The 21,111-nt window shown below is 41.0% G+C and overlaps 1 protein-coding gene across 2 annotated transcripts in view; it reads right to left on the bottom strand.

Moving 5' to 3' along the window:
• Positions 1-7,474: 7,474 nt before the first annotated feature.
• Positions 7,475-21,111, bottom strand: part of ercc6l2 (excision repair cross-complementation group 6-like 2) — a 102,981-nt gene continuing 89,344 nt past the window's right edge. For both annotated transcript variants that reach the window (XM_063068867.1, XM_063068866.1), the window contains exons 17-20: positions 18,590-19,730; positions 16,845-16,999; positions 12,355-12,425; positions 7,475-10,207 (exon numbers count right to left, since the gene is read on the bottom strand). In XM_063068867.1, the coding sequence (XP_062924937.1) occupies positions 9,304-10,207; positions 12,355-12,425; positions 16,845-16,999; positions 18,590-19,730 (2,271 nt within the window). In that variant the 3' untranslated portion in view covers positions 7,475-9,303. The remainder of the gene's footprint in view (positions 10,208-12,354; positions 12,426-16,844; positions 17,000-18,589; positions 19,731-21,111) is intronic.

Here is a 21,111-nt window from a genome sequence, read left to right as displayed (position 1 = left end):
AAGCTTAGAATGGCATCTTGTCAGCCTAGACAACTAGTGCTGAAGGCCCACTGTCTATACTGTATGACTCTTTTTCTCAGTCTTCAAAATACATCTGCTCTCATAATTCAACCTAGGTGCCACTTTTGAAAATCTGTACTGAAATCCTGAGTCTCAGTACTTAAACTTGAATAGGAGATTCCAGATGGTATGATCAGGATCCTGTACAGCATTTTGTTTCAGCCCTTATGGAACAGTGGCTAAGTTGTTCTTTGCTCTTGTGAATTAACTTTTAATGAAATTATTGTCCTAAAAACTTCACATCCTAGATCCTTAAAGAAACTGTTGATGCATCATGATATTACTCAAGGTGAAGTATATTTCATTGTTCACTTTCCTTTCTCCTGTATTTGGTTTCTATGAAAGACCTCCATGTTAAAGGTGCTATATATGGTAAATGCCAGTCACATATTTTATTATGTAATAAATGAGAAGAACATTTGGGTTCTATTTTTGAACCAGCCAATGCAGCTTCAATTGAAGATTTTGCTGCTAGCTCAGCATAAGTAGTTGTGAGTGCTCAGATTATGTCATTTAAAATTTGATGTTATTTCCTGATGTGGGTTTGTGGTTATAAATGCTTCGTAACTTGGGATTTTTATTAGCCCCCATTATTTCACAGGGCAATCACTGGACTTCATAGAGTTACAGAAAATGTAGCACAGAAACAGGCCCTTCAGCCCATCTAGTCTGTGCCAAACTATCTAAACTGCTTAGTCCCATCAATTTGCACTCAGACCATAGCCCTCCATACCCTTCCCATCCATGTACCTATCCAAACTAAATTGAGAGAAAATTTAATAATTCTGAGGTGCAAAGGGACTTGGGAGTCCTTGTGCATAAACCCCCAAAGATTAATTTGTGGGTCGAGTCAGTGGTGAGGAAGGCAAATGTGATATTAGCATTCATTCCAAGAGGTCTAGAATATAAAAGCAAGGATGTAATGTTGAGGCTTTTTAAGGGACTGGTGAGGCCTCACTTGGAGTATTGTGAGCAATTTTGGAGCCCTTATTAAGAAAGGATGTGCTGACATTGAAGTGGGTTCAAAGGAGATTTATGAAATTTATTCTGGGATCAAAAGGCTCATCATATTTGGAATGTTTGATGTGTTTGAGCCTGTACTCAATGGAATTCAGAAGGATGAGGGGGGTATCTCATTGAAACCTCTCAAATCTTGAAAGGCATTGATAGAGTGGACGTGGAGAAGATGTTTCCTATGTGGCAAAGTTTAGGACCAGAGGACACAGCTACAGAATAGAGGGATGTCCCTTTAGAACAGAGAAGAGGAGGAATTTCTTTAGCTAGAGAGTGGTGAATCCGTGGAATTCATTGCCATAGGTGAATGTGGAGGCCAAGTCATTTGGTATTATATAAGGCAGAGGTTGATCGGTTCTTGATTGTTCCGGGCATGAAGGGTTACAGAGAGAAGGCAGGAGATTGGGGCTGAGAGGGAAATTGGATCAGCCATGATGAAATAGCGGAGCAGTTTTGGTCACCTACCTAAAGGAAAATGCAACTAAGGTTGATGGGTTAAATGGCCTAATTCTGCTCCAATGTCAGAATCAGGTTTATTATCATCAGCATGTGTCATAAAACTTGTTAACTTAGCAGCAGCAGCAGCTCAATGCAATACATAATATAGAAGGAAAAAAATAATAAATCAATCAATTACAGTATATATATATTGAATAGATTAAAAATCGTGCAAAAACAGTAATAATATATTTTAAAAAGTGAGGTTGTGTTCACAGGTTCAACATCCATTTAGGAATTGGATGGCAGAGGGGAAGCTGTTCCTGAATCGCTGAGTGTGTGCCTTCAGGCTTCTGTATCTCCTACCTGATCGTAACAGTGAGAAAATCGCTTCCACCACCTAGGTTTCTTAGTTCTGCAAGACACCCCAAGGCCCTACCATTCACTGTAAAAGTCCTACTGTGGTTTGACTTCCCAGAATACAACACTTCACACTTATCCGAATGAAACACTACTTGCCATTTCTTGGCCCACTTTCCAGCTGATCAAGATTCCATTGTATTCCTGATTATCTTCTTCACTGTTTTAGTGACATCTGCAAAATTACTAACTGTGCCTTGTATGTTCCCATCCAAATTGTTAATATAGATGAAAAACAGGGAATCAGATTCTTGGATAACGGGATCTCTTCTGGGGTAGAGGTAACTTGTACAAGAGTGACAGGTTGCACTTGAATTGGAGAGGGACTGATATCTGGTAGGGAAATGTTTTTGCCACCAAGGCGGGTTTAAACCAGATCGTTAGGGTGAAGGGTGGACATACCAAGTTTAGTGAACCCTGACTGACAAGAGATATCAAGGCACTAGTAAGGAAAAAGAAGGAAGCATATATCACATTTAGGTAACTGGGTATGAAAGAATCCCTCGACGGATATAAAAAGTTCAAGAGCAGGCTTAAGGGAGAAAACAGGAGGGTAAGAGATGGATTTGACAGACAGGATTAAAGACAAGACATTCTTTGGCTGTATTAACAATTAAATGGGTGACTTGGAAGAGACTACGTCCTCTTAAAGAGCATCAGGGCTGCTTATCTATGGAGTTGCAGGAAATGACCTAGATTTTGAATACCTACTTTTCCTTAGTGCTTACTAAGGAGAATATCATGGATGTCAAAGAAATGAGGGCAATAAATAACAAAGTTTATTTGCATACAAGGAAGGAGGTATTTGCAGCTTTGAAGAACATTAAGATGGACAAATTCCCAGGTCTAACCAAGTTCACCCCCACCAGACCTTATGGGAGGTCAGGGAAGAAATCATGGAGACCCTTGTAGTGATATTTGCTCTGTTGTTAGTCACTGGCAAAGGTTGAGTACACTGGAGGGAGGTTACTATTATTTCATTGTTCTAGTGTAACAAGGTCAGGACAGGGAACTACAGGTTGATGAGTCTGACTTCAGTTGTAGGGAAGCTACTGGAGGGATTTCTGAGGGACAGATATGCCATCTCTTGAGGTCAAGGCCTGATTATGAACAGTTAGCATGGTTTGGTGTGTGGGAAGTCATGCCTGATGAATCTTCTGTAGCTTTTCAAAGAGGTAACTAATGGGATAGGTGAAGGCAGGGGAGTACATGTTGTCTATATGGACATTAGTTAGGCTTTTGACAAAGTCCCACATAGCAGGCTGATCTGGTTATATGGGATTCAGGGAGATAGGGAGGTGGATTTAGAATTGGCTTGATGATAGAAAGAAGATGGTGATGGTTGAAGGTCGATTGTTGATCTCATACAGGAGGCATGTGACCAGAGGGGTGCTCCTGGGATCAGTGAAGGGACCTCTCATTATTTATGTATATTATTTGGATATGAATGTACATTGCACAATTAACAAGTTTGTTGATGATACTAAATTAGGGGGTCTTGTTGATAGTGAAGCAGGTTACAATCTTGATCAGGTAGGTAGATAGGCTGTGGAATGGGAAATAGATCTTAACTTATCTTAAGTCTGAGGTGATGCCTTTTGGATAGTCAAACCAGTGTAGGACCTATACAATGAATGGCAAGGCATTGACAAATGTGGAACAGATGGATCAGGGAATACAAGTGCACAGTTCTCTGAAAGTGACTGCGCAAGTAGAAAGGGTGATGAAGAAAGCATTTAGTATGCTGGCCTAAGAATAGGGACATTATGTTGCAGTTATACGAGTCCTTGGTGAGGCTGCACTTTGCAGTTTTGTCAACATGTTATATGAAAGACATTGTCAAGTTGGAGAAAGTGCAGAAGAGATTTACAAGGATGTTACCTGGGCTAGAGGGAAAGGTCACGCTGGATAGCTATGCACAGAGTTGAAAGAGATGGGGGAGATCTTAAATAGATTTTTGTTTGCATCTTATTTGGGAAATAGACACTGAGTCTATAGAACTATGGCCAAACAGTAGTGAGCCATGGATCATATACAGATTACAGAAGACGAGGTGCTTGCTACCTTGAGGCAAATTAGGGTGGCTAAGTCCCCAGGGCCTAACAAGTTGTCCCCTCAGGTATTGTGGAAGACTACTGCCAGAAATTACAGGGCGTTAGAGGTATTTAAAACATCATTAACCATGCGTGATGTGCCAGAGGACTGGAGGATAGCTAATGTTGTCCTGTTGTTTCAGGAAAAGTTGTAAGGAAATAAACCAGGACATTATAGGCTGGTAAACTTGAAGTCATTAGAGGGTGAATTATTGGAAGGTATTCTAATAGATGACCCGGCTTGTGGCATAGTGGCATCAGTGCCGGACTTCGGGATGAAAGGTCCCGAGTTCGAATCCAGCCGGCACCCCTGCACGCTTTCCATCCGTGCTGGATTACGAGTTGGTGATCTCTTTGGAAACTCCCCTAGCAGAAGGCAATGGCAAACCACCGCTGTAACTTGCCTCGTATGCCATTCCCTACTACGTCAGAGGGGCATGGAAGGAAATCTTCTGCTAACCGGATGCAATGTACCTTTCCTTTATTCTAGTAGACTGGATTTACAAGTATTTAGATGGACAGGGCCTGATTAGGGTCAGTCAACATGGTTTTGTGCGTAACAGGCCATGTCCAACATAACTCAAGAGTTTTTCAAGGAAATTACCAGCAAAGTTAATGAAGGAAAGGGAATGGTCATTGTCTATATGGACATTAGCAAGGCCCGTACAAAGCCCCACATGGGAGATTAGTTAAGGTTCAGTTGCTTGGCATTCAGAATGAGGTAGTTAATTGGATTCAACATCGACTTTGCAGGAAAAACTAAAAAGTGGTAGTAGACAGTTGCCTCTGATTAGGGTAACAGAGTCCCCATCGTGTTACTGTACAGAGCACCCCAGTGTATGATGCAAGTATCTATTCTGCACCCCTACTTTATACATCTTTGATCAACAGTTTGAATCTTCAACAGTAAAATGGTTCCTCTCCATGTTTGGATATTTTTGCTTCAGAGGTCCATCTGTTTTCGGTCACCGGTACGTGCATTACCCATGACTCAGACTGCACTCACTCTGCCACCTTAGAATTTTCACATGGTATTGTGAATGAACTATCTTCATGAAAAGAAACCATACTTGCCCATTTGACTTTCGTTTTCATCCAATTCTTGCCTAGTAAAGATGATCACTCTAGTTATGTCTATTGGCAATCCTAGTTAATTGTCATTATAAATGTTAGGTGCAATTTATTTGACAGTACCTTGAAAGCTAAAGAGCAAGCTATGAATCAATAAAGTAAGCCTGTCATAAGGCTTCATCTTGTAGTGCATTGGGAGGTCTGCAGGTCGCTGCTGTAGATTTGGTGAATAGTAAAATAACTAATCCAAAGGAGACATAACAATCTTCAGAACATGTTTGGTCTTCATGTTAAAAATGTGTGCTATGTCAAACATATTACATCATAAATACATATTTATTCATATTTCTATATAAATGCACCACTCATTGTGATGAATACCTTCTTTGATATGATTGACAGAATATACCTTCTTCATCTCCTTCCCCAAACATTATCTGTCCTGTGGCATCACAACAAAAATGTTTTAGGTGTACTCTACAAGAGTAACTATTTTCTGCTTTGTAATGGTAGCCAATCAGGAGAGCTTCCCCTGTTTCACTCTTCTCAGAATCTAATCACTCTGAGCTTGAGGAGCAAACAAACCATGAGAGAAGATCAGAGAGAGTGGGAAGAGGTGATCATGGATTGGGTAGGTGGGGGGGAGGCAGTGGGGATGGGAAAATGACAACGTTGAGGGTATAGACCATTATGCATCTTTGTGCCTGGCAGCCCATAGCAAAATCCCAGCTGCTGGTTCTGTGAAGAATGAAAAGACTGTTTCAAACAGACAGTGTTGTGAGGAGATACACTAGACATCAGTATGCATTAGCCTAGCAACAGGTGTGGGAAACATTTAAGGGTTGGTGTTAATCCATGCATCTGTTCTATTGCAGAGCACTCAGATGTTTCCAATGACAAGGCAGGTGCAAATGCATGGCCAGACAGTTAGTGAGTTTACTGGCTTGTGTCTCCCAATGCAGAAGGTGATAAACTGCATGAAGGAGACCATCTCTAAAATCTCGCAAGGGGCTTTGCGGACCCAGGAGACCATGAACTTTGTTCTGGCAGCCATCTTTACCTCTCTGTAGGACTTGGTGATAACATCACTACACATGGACTACTGGCACAGACAGGTGGCAGCTAATGCACAGGCAGAGGCCACAGTCTTTTTTGAAATTCTAAAGGAACAGTAAGAGTCATAGTTATACAGTATAGCACAGAAATATGCCCTTCAGCCAACTCATCCGTGCTGACCAAGATGTCTATGCAGGCTAGTGTGATTTGGCCAACATCCCTCTGAAGCTGGGGTTCCCAACCGGAGGTCCACTGACTCCTCACTTAATGGTGGGAAACCCTGCTTCAAATCTTTTCTATCTATGTACATGTCTAACTGTCCTTTAAACATTGTAATTGTTCCCAAGTCTACAACTTCTTCTGGCAACTTACATGAATAGTTGCCCCTATGTCCCTTTTAATTTTTTTCCCCTTCACCTTAAATCTGTCCCCTATTTGAAAACAACACAAACAAAATGCTGGTGGAACGCAGCAGGTCAGGCAGCATCTCTAGGAAGAGGTACAGTCAACGTTTCGGGCCGAGACCCTTCGTCAGGACTAACTGAAAGAAGAGATAGTAAGAGATTTGAAAGTGGGAGGGGGAGGGGGAGATCTGAAATGATAGGAGAAGACAGGAGGGGGAGGGATGGAGCCAAGAGCTGGAAAGTTGATTGGCAAAAGGGATACAAGGCTGGAGAAGGGAGAGGATCATGGGACGGGAGGCCTAGGGAGAAAGAAAGGGGGAGGGGGGAGAGGAGTACCAGAAGAAGATGGAGAGCAGGCAAGGAGTTATAGTGAGAGGGACAGAGGAAGAGAGAAAGAAAGGGGAAAAAATTAAAAATAAATAAGGAATGGGGTAAGAAGGGGAGGAGGGGCATTAACAGAAGTTAGAGAAGTCAGTGTTCATGCCATCAGGTTGGAGGCTACCCAGACAGAATATAAGGCGTTGTTCCTCCAACCTGAATGTGGCTTTATCTTGACAGTAGAGGAGGCCATGGATAGACATATCAGAATGGGAATGGGACGAGGAATTAAAATGTGTGGCCACTGGGAGATCCCAGTGGAGATGAAACCACATTCAGGTTGGAGGAACACCACCTTATATTCTGTCTGGGTAGCCTCCAACCTGATGGCATGAACCTTGACTTTTCTAACTTCCGTTAATGCCCCCCTTCCCCTTCTTACCACATCCCCAGCTCTTAGCTCCATCCCTCCCCCTCCTGTCTTCTCCTATTATTTCGGATCTCCCCCTCTCACTTTCAAATCTCTTACTATCTCTTCTTTCAATTAGTCCTGATGAAGCGTCTCAGCCCGAAACGTCGACTGTACCTCTTCCTATAGATGCTGCCTGGCCTGCTGCATTCCACCAGCATTTTGCATGTGTAGCTTGAATTTCCAGCAGATTTCCTCGATGCTCTGTTTTAAAATTCCTGTTCCCTGAGAAAAAGACTATGACCATCCCTCATGATTCTCTACAAGGTCACCCCTCAACCTCCCAGGCTCGAGGAAAAAAGTCCCAGCCTATCCAGCATCTCCTTATAACTCAATCCTCCCAGTCCCAATAACATCCTCGTGAATCTCTCCTGTACCCTGTACAGAATGACATTTCCCTATAGCTGGGCAACTTGAACTGCACACAATGCAATAAGTGTGGTCTCACCAACAACTTGCACTGTTGCAACATGAGGTCTCATCTCTTGTAATCCACATCCTCACTGATGAAGGATAGACTTGATGGGCTGAATAACCATCTGCATTTCCCTACCAAATCTCAGAATCTAAGGACTAAGTAACATTCAACTATTAAGATAGTCCCTGTATAAAATAGACTGTGCGTCCCTATACTGTGGATTCTAGTTAATTGGAACACATCGGGACCAGCACATTTTGGCCCTATTAAACAGCTGCCCCATTAGCCGAATTTTTGTGGATATAGTTACAAAGATATTAAAAAAGGCAAACTACCATATAACTGAGTAATAAATTATATAGTTAAGTGAAATACAGAACAAGGGTTAGAACACTACCAATACTACTGGTGGGTGTATGTCATATCTAACAATGACTGGTAACCTGTGTCGAAGAGTTTTTTTAAAAATGGAAAGCCACTGCACTGTGGCAGTTTCACTCTCTCGACCTCAGAAGTCTGCGTCCAGTGGTACAAGGAGATACCATAACAGGGGTTTCCCTGGTTGCAGTGGATGACCGTGGCTTCTTCTGTGCCTCGTCATGCCCTTCGCTCCTCACGCAGCATTGCAGGACTGCTTTCCTGGCTGTTGGATCTCACTGCAGACCACCCAGACTACCGGAGTAGGATAGGCATGTCCCTAACTCACCGGGTATAACACTTGCTGGCCACCCTCACCTTTCAAAGCAGAATACCGGGGTTTGACTGTTGTTGCATGCAAACAGTTACTTGTAGCCACTGGTCAGAGCTGAGTGTCTGGTGGGGACCAAAGGTAACATTCGAGATGACTGCTGATACCTTCAAATTTGGCATTTCCAAGTCTGAATGCTTGAAACCACAATATGCAAAACAGTTCTGGATTGTCTTATGTCTCACCAACTATCAAGACAAAAGCACAAGTACACACAACTGATGCTATTTAAAAACTGTTCACTCTAAGCACAGTGTAGTGTCTAAAGGTCACATCAGCGCACACAACTGACACTAGTTAGAAACTGTTCGGCAATAATCTCTATCCCAATTAAGCGGCAGAGTGATCCAAATAAAGAAAGGGAGTCCTGGCTAGTTTCTCGATTAGTTTTTGTTCTTCAATAAGTTGTCCCAAATAAGCGACTGCCCTGATTAACCGATGACCCAATTAACCAGAATCCACTGTACTGAAAATGTTAAATAACAAGTCTGCTTTTCAGAATAATGTTAAAGTATCAACTATAATGCAACAAATGGCTAACTTCCAACAGTATACTGTTACCTCGCCATTCTTCTGCCAATCTATGAAATGTATATACATCAACTTTGTAAAAAAGCAAGCAGAAATTCATTACTGCTTTTTTGCTTTACAGTTACTGCATTTAGATAAATTAAAACATTATTCATTTGTAGGTTTTTGCTTTGTTTCCCCATTGAAAGTCTGAAAGTTGTTTCTATAGCTGGCAACCTGCCAGCGATGTGCCAGATGTTGAGCCACTGAAGCCATTCTCTAGATCACGTTTTCTTCCACAAAAACTTTTCATTCTTTTTCCAAAGAGAACCATCCCATTCTTTTTCCTTTCCCTTTGTCTTCAGAGGTGCACTTTCACATAACCTTTCTATCACTGAAAAATCTGTTAATGTACTAGCATACTCTTCACTACTTTTATTCAGAAAATCCCAGAAATCTTTAGGTTTGCTCTTTCCTTTTGGCACATCCCCAGAAGCTTTCTTTGGCTTTGCTGTAAGGTTTTTCTTTCTGTTGAACAATGGATCCAGTATGGAGGTGTCACCAAGCAGCTCTGTGATGGAGTCGGTTTTGAGTTGCGTTATTTCGTGGTTGTTATTTGGTGTGCACTTTGGCTTGGCTGCTGGTGGTCCTCTCTCTTCATGTTGTTGCTGAGGTTTCACAGCCCTTTTGGAGCTAGTCCCACTCCCATCCAGTCTGCTTGCTGCAGTTGAAGGACTTGAACATCCCATATAGATTCTGTCGCCAATGCCTTCAGCAAAATCACTGGCAGATTTGTCAATCATCACATTATGTTTTTTATGAGGCTGTCCTGACATATAATCATGCTTTTGTGAATTAACTTCATCTTGCATTTCAAAATACTGAGCCATTTTCTTCAGGTTTTTTTTTCTTAAACTTCTTATTCTGCCAGCTGATGCTCCACATATAAAATTAATTGTTTTATTTGTCGTTCTGTCAGAATGGCCTGTGGATGCATAGCCTTTTGACCTTTGCACTGTGACATTATCCTCAAGTTCAGCTTCCGGGGGCGTGACTGGCTGGATATTGTTCGACCTTGGACACTGAGTCAGGCTGGAGTCCCTCAGCATTTTTGGCTCCTGTTGTGAGGTGTTGATCAAAGCATGTTCAGGTAAATTTTCCACAGGGGCCAAGCCAGAGAGCTGCTTTCTGCAACAGAGATAGGAGCCTTTTTAAAAAAAATTAACTTAACTAAACAATTCAGCACTAAAGAAAAGCAGTAGAATGGGATGGGTTTTTATTTTGTTAAATGGTGAGAAACTGTCCAAATCACTGCATCTATTTTTTGCCCTCTTTCCCTCAGTCTCCAACAAATTAGTCAATGCTCTGAAGTACTAAGCTGATGCCAGACAATGACTTAATCAACATCATAAATCTTTCCATTTGAGTATGTTGATTTGAAGATCAGTCATTTTTCTAGTTGAGTGCTGATCGAGCATTCCTGAGTATCTGACTAGTACCGACTAGAAAATGATCAACTACTTTGAGTTAGAATATGCAAACGAAGAAATCCATTGATTCTTGGCAGACTTCTGGAAGCACTTGCTGACAATATGCTTCCTCTTACTACTACAAATTTAACATGTTGGCTGAAAGTTAATTTAATGCCTTACTAACCTGATATACTGGATATTTTTGTTGGGAGGCATGTTTGGGGGTGGAATGTCGGGACAGAGGGAGAGAGTGGGATGGGATGGGGAAGGGAAGTTGCACTGTATGCATTATTGAGATTTGTATATTGTTCAATGCCTACATTAGCTCTATCATTTCATCTACTGGATAAATACATGTTTCTACACTTTCTTCAGAGTCTCCAAATGGCAGCCAACTTGCTCATTTTAACTTCCACTTCTACATGGCCTCTAAATATTTATTTAGGTTACAACATATGTACAATGAGAACATACTGGATGGCAAAGTTTGGCATTAATAGATACAAAGCCTTTCAAACTTAATTTTGGTTAATAATCTCAGTTTGATTGAATGGGTGACGCTGGGGTTTGTAAATTCCCCTGCTGATTTAAATATAAAATCTTAAGGATTGTGAGACAGAATATGTTTCCGGGCACAGTTATGTTTATCTAACCAGGATGAAGTAGAAAGCCTTATTGCCAATTAACACACAATAATTAAAAAAACATGGAAGCATTACGAACACCTCCAACTCTCCTGATCTTACACTTCCTTCGACCTTCTTGTTATCACTCAGACATGTGACCCAGTACTTTTTGCTCAGTTTGGCAATATGCACAGAGTGTAAAATTTCCTTCAGTGCAAGATATTCAATACTTTCCTAATGTATTTCCTTACTCTGGCAACATAATTACAGCAAAAAAACAGTATTTTTCCTGTCAGTACTTCCAGTTTAATATGTTGGCATTATTTTCAGATCCATTGCTAATTCCTATTTGCAAGCTCCTTCTTTGATGGTGGTCAGAGAAATGTGTTCACCGGGAATGCTTGTACAGCTGTACCACCAGATCTTGAGCAGGGACTGCCTGTATCTGCAACCCAGCTTTCAGAACCTGTGTGGGCTGTGTGCATTATTCAGCACAACATCCAATGAACAGCTGAACACAAAGAAAAATTTCACCATAACACATATATGGCCTTTAGGCTCAAACATGATTACAAATAAAGGCTCAATTGTCATTTATCACATAATCAATTCATGCCTTGCCTTCAATTCATCATTGCACAATTATTGTATGATGGCAATGCCTGTCAAAACAAGGCTTCTTGAATCGGTGATCTAGACTGCGAAGATGAAAAGGGGGGTCTGAAATCCTGTACAAGTATCCTTACAAAGACCAGATTCACAGAGGATGTGAAACGACAACGTAATCAGAAATGACAGGGAACACAATGGTACAGCGAAGTACTCAAAATGAAGCTCAGTCTGCATTCCTAGCCTGGTTCTGCAGCTGTGATTGCCTTTGACAAGTCCTGCACTCTGACATCTTTACAACTATGAAATGCTTTAAGAACCTGAATAGAAACAAAATGGTCAGTGGAAGAAAAGGCTAAGTATTTCCTGTATATGCATTCTGCTGCTGTCGCATCATTTTGGAAATACATTAAGTCAGCATGCCAATCAAGAACGTCTGTGCTAAGAACATCACATTACCAGTGTTCAGTTTCTTCTTGGACTCTTGCAAGTACAAAAAAGGCACCTATGGTGTCATCTTTAGGTTAAAGTATCATATGACCAAGCAAAGAGATAATAAGTTCAGCTGCTTTAAAGAGAGGAAGCTGGGCCTTTGTGACCTCTGACTTCAGTCTTCAAGTTCACTCACCTATAGATTCCTGTGGGTGCATCCCTAATCAAGGTGCTGGTACCAGCTGCTTGTTGACCCTTCCCGTCTGTCTGTGGAGAAGGATACACAAATGACAGGTGTGTTAACTTCTGACCCTCATTTGTTTGGTGCTGCTGAAAGCATTTTTGAGGAGAACCAAGTGTATGACTAGCTTCATGAAGCATCGACAACAAAAGAGGTTCAACACTTTCAAGGTCGTAGTCATAAAGATTTCCATGACATCCAGTATATTGTTCACTCCAAATAAAGTAGCTGATCCAAATAAAAATATCACCCCATATTGTTTATAATTCTTAAGTACAATACTCCAGTGTAAAATCTGAAATAAAATGCTTTCTAACTAGTTTTCCTTAATATGCTAAAAATCAGATTGGACTTTACATACTTAAAATAACTTTGAGCAATTAAAAACAATTTAAATGTGTAGTTTTATCTTTTAAATAATTATTAAATTTAATTGTTTTATCATTTCTCAATTCTTTTAAAAAGCCTTTAAAATCTTCAAGGATCTGACAACTGTTTGGGGGGGGGGCGTTGCAGTACAGACTTTTTCAGCTGCTTGAAGGCAGGACTTAACTGGTCAGGACATGATGCACAAGGGCCTGCTGCTACACATGGCCTTGCCACTTTGAACCAGGACAGCTTTGGTCAGCAAGTCAACACTGCCAAGGCCAGAGCAGGCAAGTCTAAACTTACTAAGCGGTGAGTGTGGGAGGCTTGCTAGCACCAGCAACTTCTGAATCTATAACCTTAAACATAAACTTTTAAAATGTGCAGGTTGAGGAACACTAGATTAATGAACACCTTTGACCAATCTAATGTTCCATCCACAGGGATTTATTTCATTGGATGGATGACAATTATGTAAATAGAATAGAAAAGCTGGAATTGTTCCCTCAAGGAAGAAACATAATAATGATATGCAAAAATACGAAGGGCTCAGGAAGTAAACAAAAAAGATCTGACTTGACATCTACAGGGCTGCCAGCCAGAAGGCACGGCATTAACATAATATGAAGGGCAACATGAAGTTCTTTTTGCAACAGTTGATTAGGATTAGGAATGTACCACTTGCTACAGTAGCTAGTGTAGATTCAATAGTAAACCATGACCTACAAAAGAAAACGTAACAAATAAGTCTGAGCTGAAATTACAGAGATGTGAAGAAAGAATGGGGCACAATAAGACCATTACTCCAAAATTGTTGGTGCAGATTCAAAGGGTGAAATAGCCTTCCATTATCCTACGACTGGCTGCGGAGGCCAAGGTATTAGGTATATTTAAAGAGGAGGTTGCTACGTTCTTGATTAGTAAGGGCATCAAAGGTTATGGGGAGAAGGCAAGGGAATGGGGTTGACAGGATAATAAATCAGTCATGATGGAACGGCACAGCAGACTCACAGAGCCAAATGGCCTAATTCTGTTCCTATATCTTACAGTTTTATTACACTTCATGCTTTGTTACATCTCGGTTACCTGACCCAAGCCCAATGGAAACCGAAAAAAAAAGTGTTGGGTTTGAGGCAATAACCAAAAACAAGTTTTCTAGTTCAGGAAATTTTAAAAATCTACATTGTTCAGCATACCAACAGGGAACACATGTCAGCACACTAAAATCTGCAGGGAGTGAGCTGACTGATAATTCCTTTAAGATGAGATTGATAGTGCAACTGCAACTGATCTATGAATCCAGACACAAAAGGTGGAGCCTGACCCAGCAGCAAATCCATTTGATCTGAGCTCTCAAATCCAGAGATAATGATTGGGTCCTAAACTGATCACAAAATGGTGATAACATTGCAGCCTGCTAACTGGAGGGATGGAGGTTGCTATGCCCCAGGTAACTCCATCCTCCCTTTTGACTAAACGGTTGCCACGGAATTTATGAAAACAGTTATAGACGAGTATATTCCGCCCAGAATCATTCAGAACCTTCCCCAACCAGAAGCCCTGGATGAACCACAAGATCTGCAAGCTGCTGAGGGACAAGTCAGTGCCATTCAAGTCTGGTGACTAAGTAAAATACAAGAGAACTAGGTATGATCTCCCACTATCTTCTCACATGTGAAGCGGCAATTCCAGACCAAATCTGAACCACATCACTGAAGGATGCTTAACAGCTATGGCAGGCTTGAATGCTGTCACCGCCTACAAAGTGATAACCAGTGACAAAGGTGACACAAGCCTACGCTCCCAGATGAGTTCAATGCTTTTTTCGCTCACTTTGACCACTGAAACATGGAGGAACTTTCATGAACTCCCACAGTCCCAATGATTCTGTGATTTCAATCTCTAAGGCCGACGTGAGAGTACCTTTCAGGAGGGCGAACCCACAGAAAGCATCGGCCCAGACAGGGTATCTAGCTGTATGCTTAAGACCTGTGCTGATCATCTGGCTGGAGTGTTTACCAATATCTTTAACCTCTCTCACTGGCAGTTTGAGGTACTCACCTATTTCAAGCAGGCTTCAATTATACTGGTGTCCAAGAAGAATGTAGCAATCTACCTCAGTGACTATCATGCAGTAGCACTTACGACCACTGTGATGAAGTGCTTTGAGAAGTTGGTGATGAAACATATTAATTCCTGTCTGAAAGCAATTTGGATTCACTCCAATTTGCCTACCGTCACAACAGGTCAGCAGGTGATGCCATTTCATTGGCTCTTCATTGAAATCTGGGCAGCGAAGATGCACACATGGACTACAGCTTAGCATTCAATCTTATCATCCTCTCAAAACTAATCAATAAGTTTAAAGACCATGGTCTTAATACCTCCTTGTGGAACTGGATCCTTGATTTCCTCACTTACAGACTCCAGTCAATTTGAATTGACAACAGCAGCTCCTCCACAATATGCATCAGCACTAGTGCACCACAAGGCTGTGCGCTAAGGCCCCTGTTCTACTTGCTTTATACTTAAGACTGAGGGGCTAAGCACAGCTTCAATGTCATATTTAAATTTGCAGATGACACCACTTTCGTGGGTTGAATCAAAGTTGTGATGATTCAGCATATCGGAGGGAGACTGAAAATCTGGCAGAGTGGTGTTATAAAAACCTCTCACTCAATGTCAGCAAAACCATGGAGCTGATATTTGACTTGAGGAGGAGGAAATCGGAGGTCATTAAGCCAGTCCTCATGGGAGAACCAGTGGTGGAGAGGGTCAACAACTTTAAATTCCCGGATGTTATCACTTCAGAGGATCTGCCCAGGATCCAGCACATAAGCGGCATTAGAAAGAAAGCATCTGCTTTCTTAGAAGTTTGTGAAGACTCAGAATGGCATCTAACACTCTGACTGACTTCTATAGATGTCTGGTGGAGTGTGTATTGACTGGTTACATCACAGCCTGGTGCACAAACACCAGACACCCTTGAATAGAAAAGCCTACAAAAAGTAGAGAATATGGCCCAATTCATCATGAGTGAAGCCACCCAAACATTGAGCATATCCACATGGAACGCTGCTACAGGAAAGCAGTATCATCGAGGACCCACACCATCCAGGCCATGTTCTCCTCTCGCTGCTATCATCAGGAATAAGGTACAGGAGCCTCAGGACCCACACCATCAGGTTCAGGAACAGTAATCACCCCTCAGTCATCAGGCTCTCGAACGAGAGGGAATGACTTCACTCATCCCTTCACTGAACTGTTCCCACAACGTTAAGAGATTTACTTTCAAGGACTCTTCATCTCATATTCATTGCTTATTTATTTATTTATTTATTTTTGTATTTGCTCAGTTTGTTATTTTTTGCACATTGGCTGTTTGTCCATCCCGTTGGGTGCAGACTTTGATTCTATTGTGTTTCTTGTATTTAATGTGAACCCCCACACGAAAATGAATGTCAGGGTTGCACATGGTGACCTATGTATACGTAGGTTGATAATAAATTTACTTTGAACTTTGACTGCACTACACACAAAGTGGGCATTAGCATTATTCTTAGTATATCACCCCAAGTTCCAGCTTGCTCGAGCCTGGTTATCTGACCCAAACCTGACAGGAAGCAAATAAGTGTATTGGGTTTGGGTATCAAAACTGTTTAATTCCTGAGGCTTTGGATTGGCCATGGTCAGATCAGATTTTACTTTTATATCCTTCAGATTATAATTCTGAGTTATATAACTTCATTAATACAATATCATAAATTAGTGATTAACATGTTGATTGACTGAAAAAGATTTGTCCAAGATGATGTAAGAACTGAAGGTGGTAGTTTTAAAGATCATGGCCATACTGAAATAATCTAGACCAAAGTGTTAGACCAAAACATTGAAGCACTAATCATTTGTATGGGTCACATTTCAGAAATATGTATATAGCACACACTTTCAACCTATTAAAGTACATTTCTTTTGAAGACGTCAGTTTTATTTTTTGGACAAGATTCTGGCATTTTATACACATTTTCAAAACCTATTACAGGAGATGGCAAGATGATTCCTTTCAGTGCACAACTTACCTGAACTGTATGGCAGGTGATGTTTGCAGGAACCTGGGAATACTGCTTTAGTTCAAACACATCACGAATTGCAGTATGGGTCATTTGGTTCTCAGCCTTGCTGGACCCAACCACATGCTGGTTTGAATGAATGAAAGCCACTTCTTCTACATCACCTATTCATTGAAATATTAAACATCAGTTATCAAGAACTGGAGCAGCTTTAAACAGTTTTGATCAGGTGCCCTTCAGCAACTTATGTCCTTTACCTTGTTTCACAAAGAACTAACTCTTCTGGTTTGCCCCTTCTCTTGCTTTCAACCAATTGGGAGAAATTCAAATCATCAATGATGAGAGTTTTAAAAGGTTTAAAGTGCACCAAGATACTCTATCTTTATGAAAGCATGCTTGAGTGGAAGAACTTCTTACAGCAAGGTCTCTCTTGATTATCTGGACAAGTCTGAACCTAAAACCTACACTCTTTGATGAAAGTAGAATGCTTACATTTTTGGCTTATTCATCAATATGCTCTGCTTATTTTGAAAGGATAAGGATTGTACAAAATTTCTCTCATTGGATAGCATTATTTAAAAATCTCCACCAGGGTGAACAAGAGAAAATCTGCAAAAGCTGGAAATCCAAGCAACACACACAGAATGCTGAAGGAACTCAGCAGGCCAGGCAACATCAATGGAAAAGAGTACAAAAGGCCTCGGCCTGAAATGTCGACTGCACTCTTTCCCATAGATGCTGCCTGGCCTGTTTCACCAGGGTAACCCTATTTTGATGTAGAGCTGTCTGGATTAATCTCCCATACCAGCTGTAATTGAAGACGCTCAATATTTCTTTTATATGCACAATTTTATGCTTTTCATGGTGCGCTCACATAACTGAAGCACCCTTGTAATTATAGGGACAGTTTTGGTCTTCAAAGGCAGCATTTTCCTGGAGTGGAAGTCCAAGAACAGTGAACGATCAGGCTTTGATTGAATCTTATCTGCATATTTGGAGCCAGAGTTAGCAATCCTCATAGTCTGGATATCTCCAGAGTTGAAGATTCACCTATAAACAATTCTACAAGCAACCCAAGAAAAATAGCTATGTGACTCGACAGGATGATTTGAGGCAGTCAGTGGTCATGTGATATATTGCCCTGGAATATGTCCAAACAGAATCGGCAACTCTATTCAGGTGAGCTGCTGGAGTCCTTTTCTACATTTATCACCATGATTGTGAAACGTATTTGATTGGAAGTGTTCCTGCTGCTCTTCGCTCCACACTGCTTTCCTTTATAAAAATCAAATGTGAAATAATACTTAAGATTTGATTGATTGCCTAGAGGTTGTAAAAGAATCCTGAATTGGCCAGAGTTGACATTTGCATGCCAGCAAACACATGTGCCACAGTTTCTTTAGCCTTTTAATTTGGAACTCTTAAGAAGGCGGCCTCACAAATTTAGCCTGTGCTAGTTAGACATGACATTGTTAGGCTTCATTTACAACACAAAATCAGGCAAAGCCTAACCCACAAAAATATTATTTTTCTAACTTCTGAGTTGGAAGTATTCATCTGCTTCACAGTTAATTCCCTTCAAGCTTACTGCTAGTACGAAGTACTTTCAGTGTCATCCTAACATTGCTCTTGTGAAACAGCAGTGTACAATTCATCTGCAATGCACTTTTATCCCTTACAGACATCAAACCTTTGCAATAGACAGACAACACATCATGACCACTTTACCCTTTAAATGAAAAATCTGTAGTTACCTAACAATTTGCTCACTGATGCCAACTGCTCCCTCTGGCTTTGCCTCCATTTCCGGTGCTTGGGTACAGTTAGATCTTTGGCATTTTCACTGCGTCTGTTGTGAGTTCCAAGCTGACCTTTCTTACGCGTTTTTCCCCTGTTATTTCTACTGATCTCATCATTTGCATTTAATCGGCTCCTCTTGGTGGTAATGTCATCTTCAGAGGATGAAAATTCCTCAATGTTGTATTGTGCTGTCACTTTTTTAACAATGGCTCCAGAATTACTTTTTATGTTTCGCCTGCCTGCTTCAGCACTGTCATCAGATGGATTGGACATTACATCTGGTGACTCTGTAGTTATTTCGATATCATCTGATTCATCGCTGATGCTGTCTTTCTCGTTCAACTGAGTTTTCAGTTTGGCCACATGGCTCAAGGTTTTCCCCTGTGTTATGTTGGGAGAACCATCAACAATGCATGGTTTTGCACCAAGGCAATCTGAAATTTTAGATGATAAAGCCTTTTTCTTACTGGAATTATTTTCATTGCTTGAATCCTCTGAATCTGTAGAAAGGAAGCTGAGCTGAGATTTCCTCTTGATAAGCATTTTTTTCTTTTGTCTGAACACTCGTGAGGTACTGACCACATTATTCTCATCCCTGCTGTTATTGGCTCCCATGTCAACTGGTGGCTCAGCCTTTCTTTCAGATTCAGTGGAAGTGCTGCAGTTATGCTTCGCCTGCTTAGGATGCCTACCATCTCCTTTCACGGCACAGCTATCTCGTGCCTGGTAACCGGGCATGTCTTTTCTCTGTGCCACAGCAGCACCCAAGCTCGTGCCAGTTCCCGTGCTCTGCTTCTGCAATATTTCAGTATTAGAATGACAGTCACTTTCACTGGATTCCTCACTACTGCTTCCTTTTCTGTCAAAAAATCTGGCAAATCCACATTGGACTAATGTGAGCTGTCCACCAGTATCTCGATGGTGATTGATTTCTACTGGATCCATTTTAGTTTTCTTCATTGAAGGTTCTGTTTCACTGTCACTGCTGAAGTCAAAAAATAGTTCTGACTTTCTCAACGCTGCCCTGTTTTCTTTATTAGGCTGCATTAATAAGTTCAGGTTCGCTCCTTCCATTGTATTTCCTGCGTCGGTGATCTAACCATTGAAGAAAATAGCAAACATTTACAAATGTGCCAAACAATACATACAAATGCAACAGAAAATTGGGAGAAAAACCCAGGTCAGACAGTATCTCTGGAAAGAGAAACAGAGTTAACGGGCCAATATTGGTGGAAATGCACCTCAGAAATGCATGGATGAAGTAAACTTAAAAACAAACTTTGTAAGTTGGATTCTCTGATTTAGGCATGATTGTTCTTTCCTTTAGGGCTTTCATATCTACAAGCTTTGAGGTTCGACATGTTGTGCATTCAGAGATGCTCTTCTGCATATCACTGTTGTAATGATTGGTTATTTGAGCTGCTGCCTTCCTGTCAGCTTGAACTAGTCTGGCCAGTCTCTGACCTCTATTGTTAACAAGGCATCTATACCTAAAGATCTGTTGCTTACTGATTTTTTTTTTTGTTTCTCGCACTATTGTCTGTAAAGTCTACAGACTGTTATGCGTGAAAAATTCTATGAGATCAGTAGCTTCTAAGATACTCAAACCACCCTATCTGGCACCAACAATCATTCCATGGTCAAAGTCACTTAGATCACATTTCTTCTCGATTCTGATGTTTGGCCTGAACAACAATGGAACCTCTTGACCATGCTTTTATGCATTGAGTTGTTACCACATGATTGGCTGATTAGATATTTGCACTAACGAGGTGTACAGGTGTAAATAATAACATAGCCACTGAGTATAAAGTTCACACAGATCACACTGGACAACAAAGATTTTGCTTCCTGAATACCTTTAGGTGTATCTTATGAATTTTGGGCTACTGATCATGAAAATCACCATGAAATTTCCCTATCACACACCATTTTTTAATAAACATGTTTATTATTTCAATTCATAAATCAAGTCAATTAAAATGCTGCCTACAATGTAAGCTGGAAAGTTTCCTATCTTGTCCAGGCATGCTTAGGTGGCATGGCTGCTGCATGGCAGGACAGGTTTTAGCAATAATTATTGGGTTCAGGACTGTAAGGATGGAATTTGCTATCACCAGGCACAAAAATTTCTATGAAAGATTTTGATATTTGAGACAGATGCTTCCCAGAATAACTGATGCCACGATTAAGGAAAGCATTTTAGTTGGTCCACAAATCAAACAGGTCATCAATGACAGGCAATTTGAAGAATTTCTAGTGGGACTGGAGAAAATCACATGGAAGGCATTCAAGGAAGTTGTTGAAATTTTTCTCGGCCTCTACACAGCATCAAACTACATGCAGCTGGTTAAAAGCATGCTTCAAGCATATAAGACCATGAAATGCAACATGTTACTAAAGATTCATTTTCTGTATTCCCATTTAGACTTCTTCCCTACAAATCTTGGTGCTGTTAGTGACGAGCATGGTGAAA

Source organism: Mobula hypostoma, chromosome 16, assembly GCF_963921235.1.
Source record: "Mobula hypostoma chromosome 16, sMobHyp1.1, whole genome shotgun sequence".
Taxonomy (NCBI): Eukaryota; Metazoa; Chordata; class Chondrichthyes; order Myliobatiformes; family Myliobatidae; genus Mobula; species Mobula hypostoma.
The sequence above is the reverse complement of the archived record's forward strand: the minus strand, read 5'-3'. Positions and strand labels throughout refer to the sequence as shown.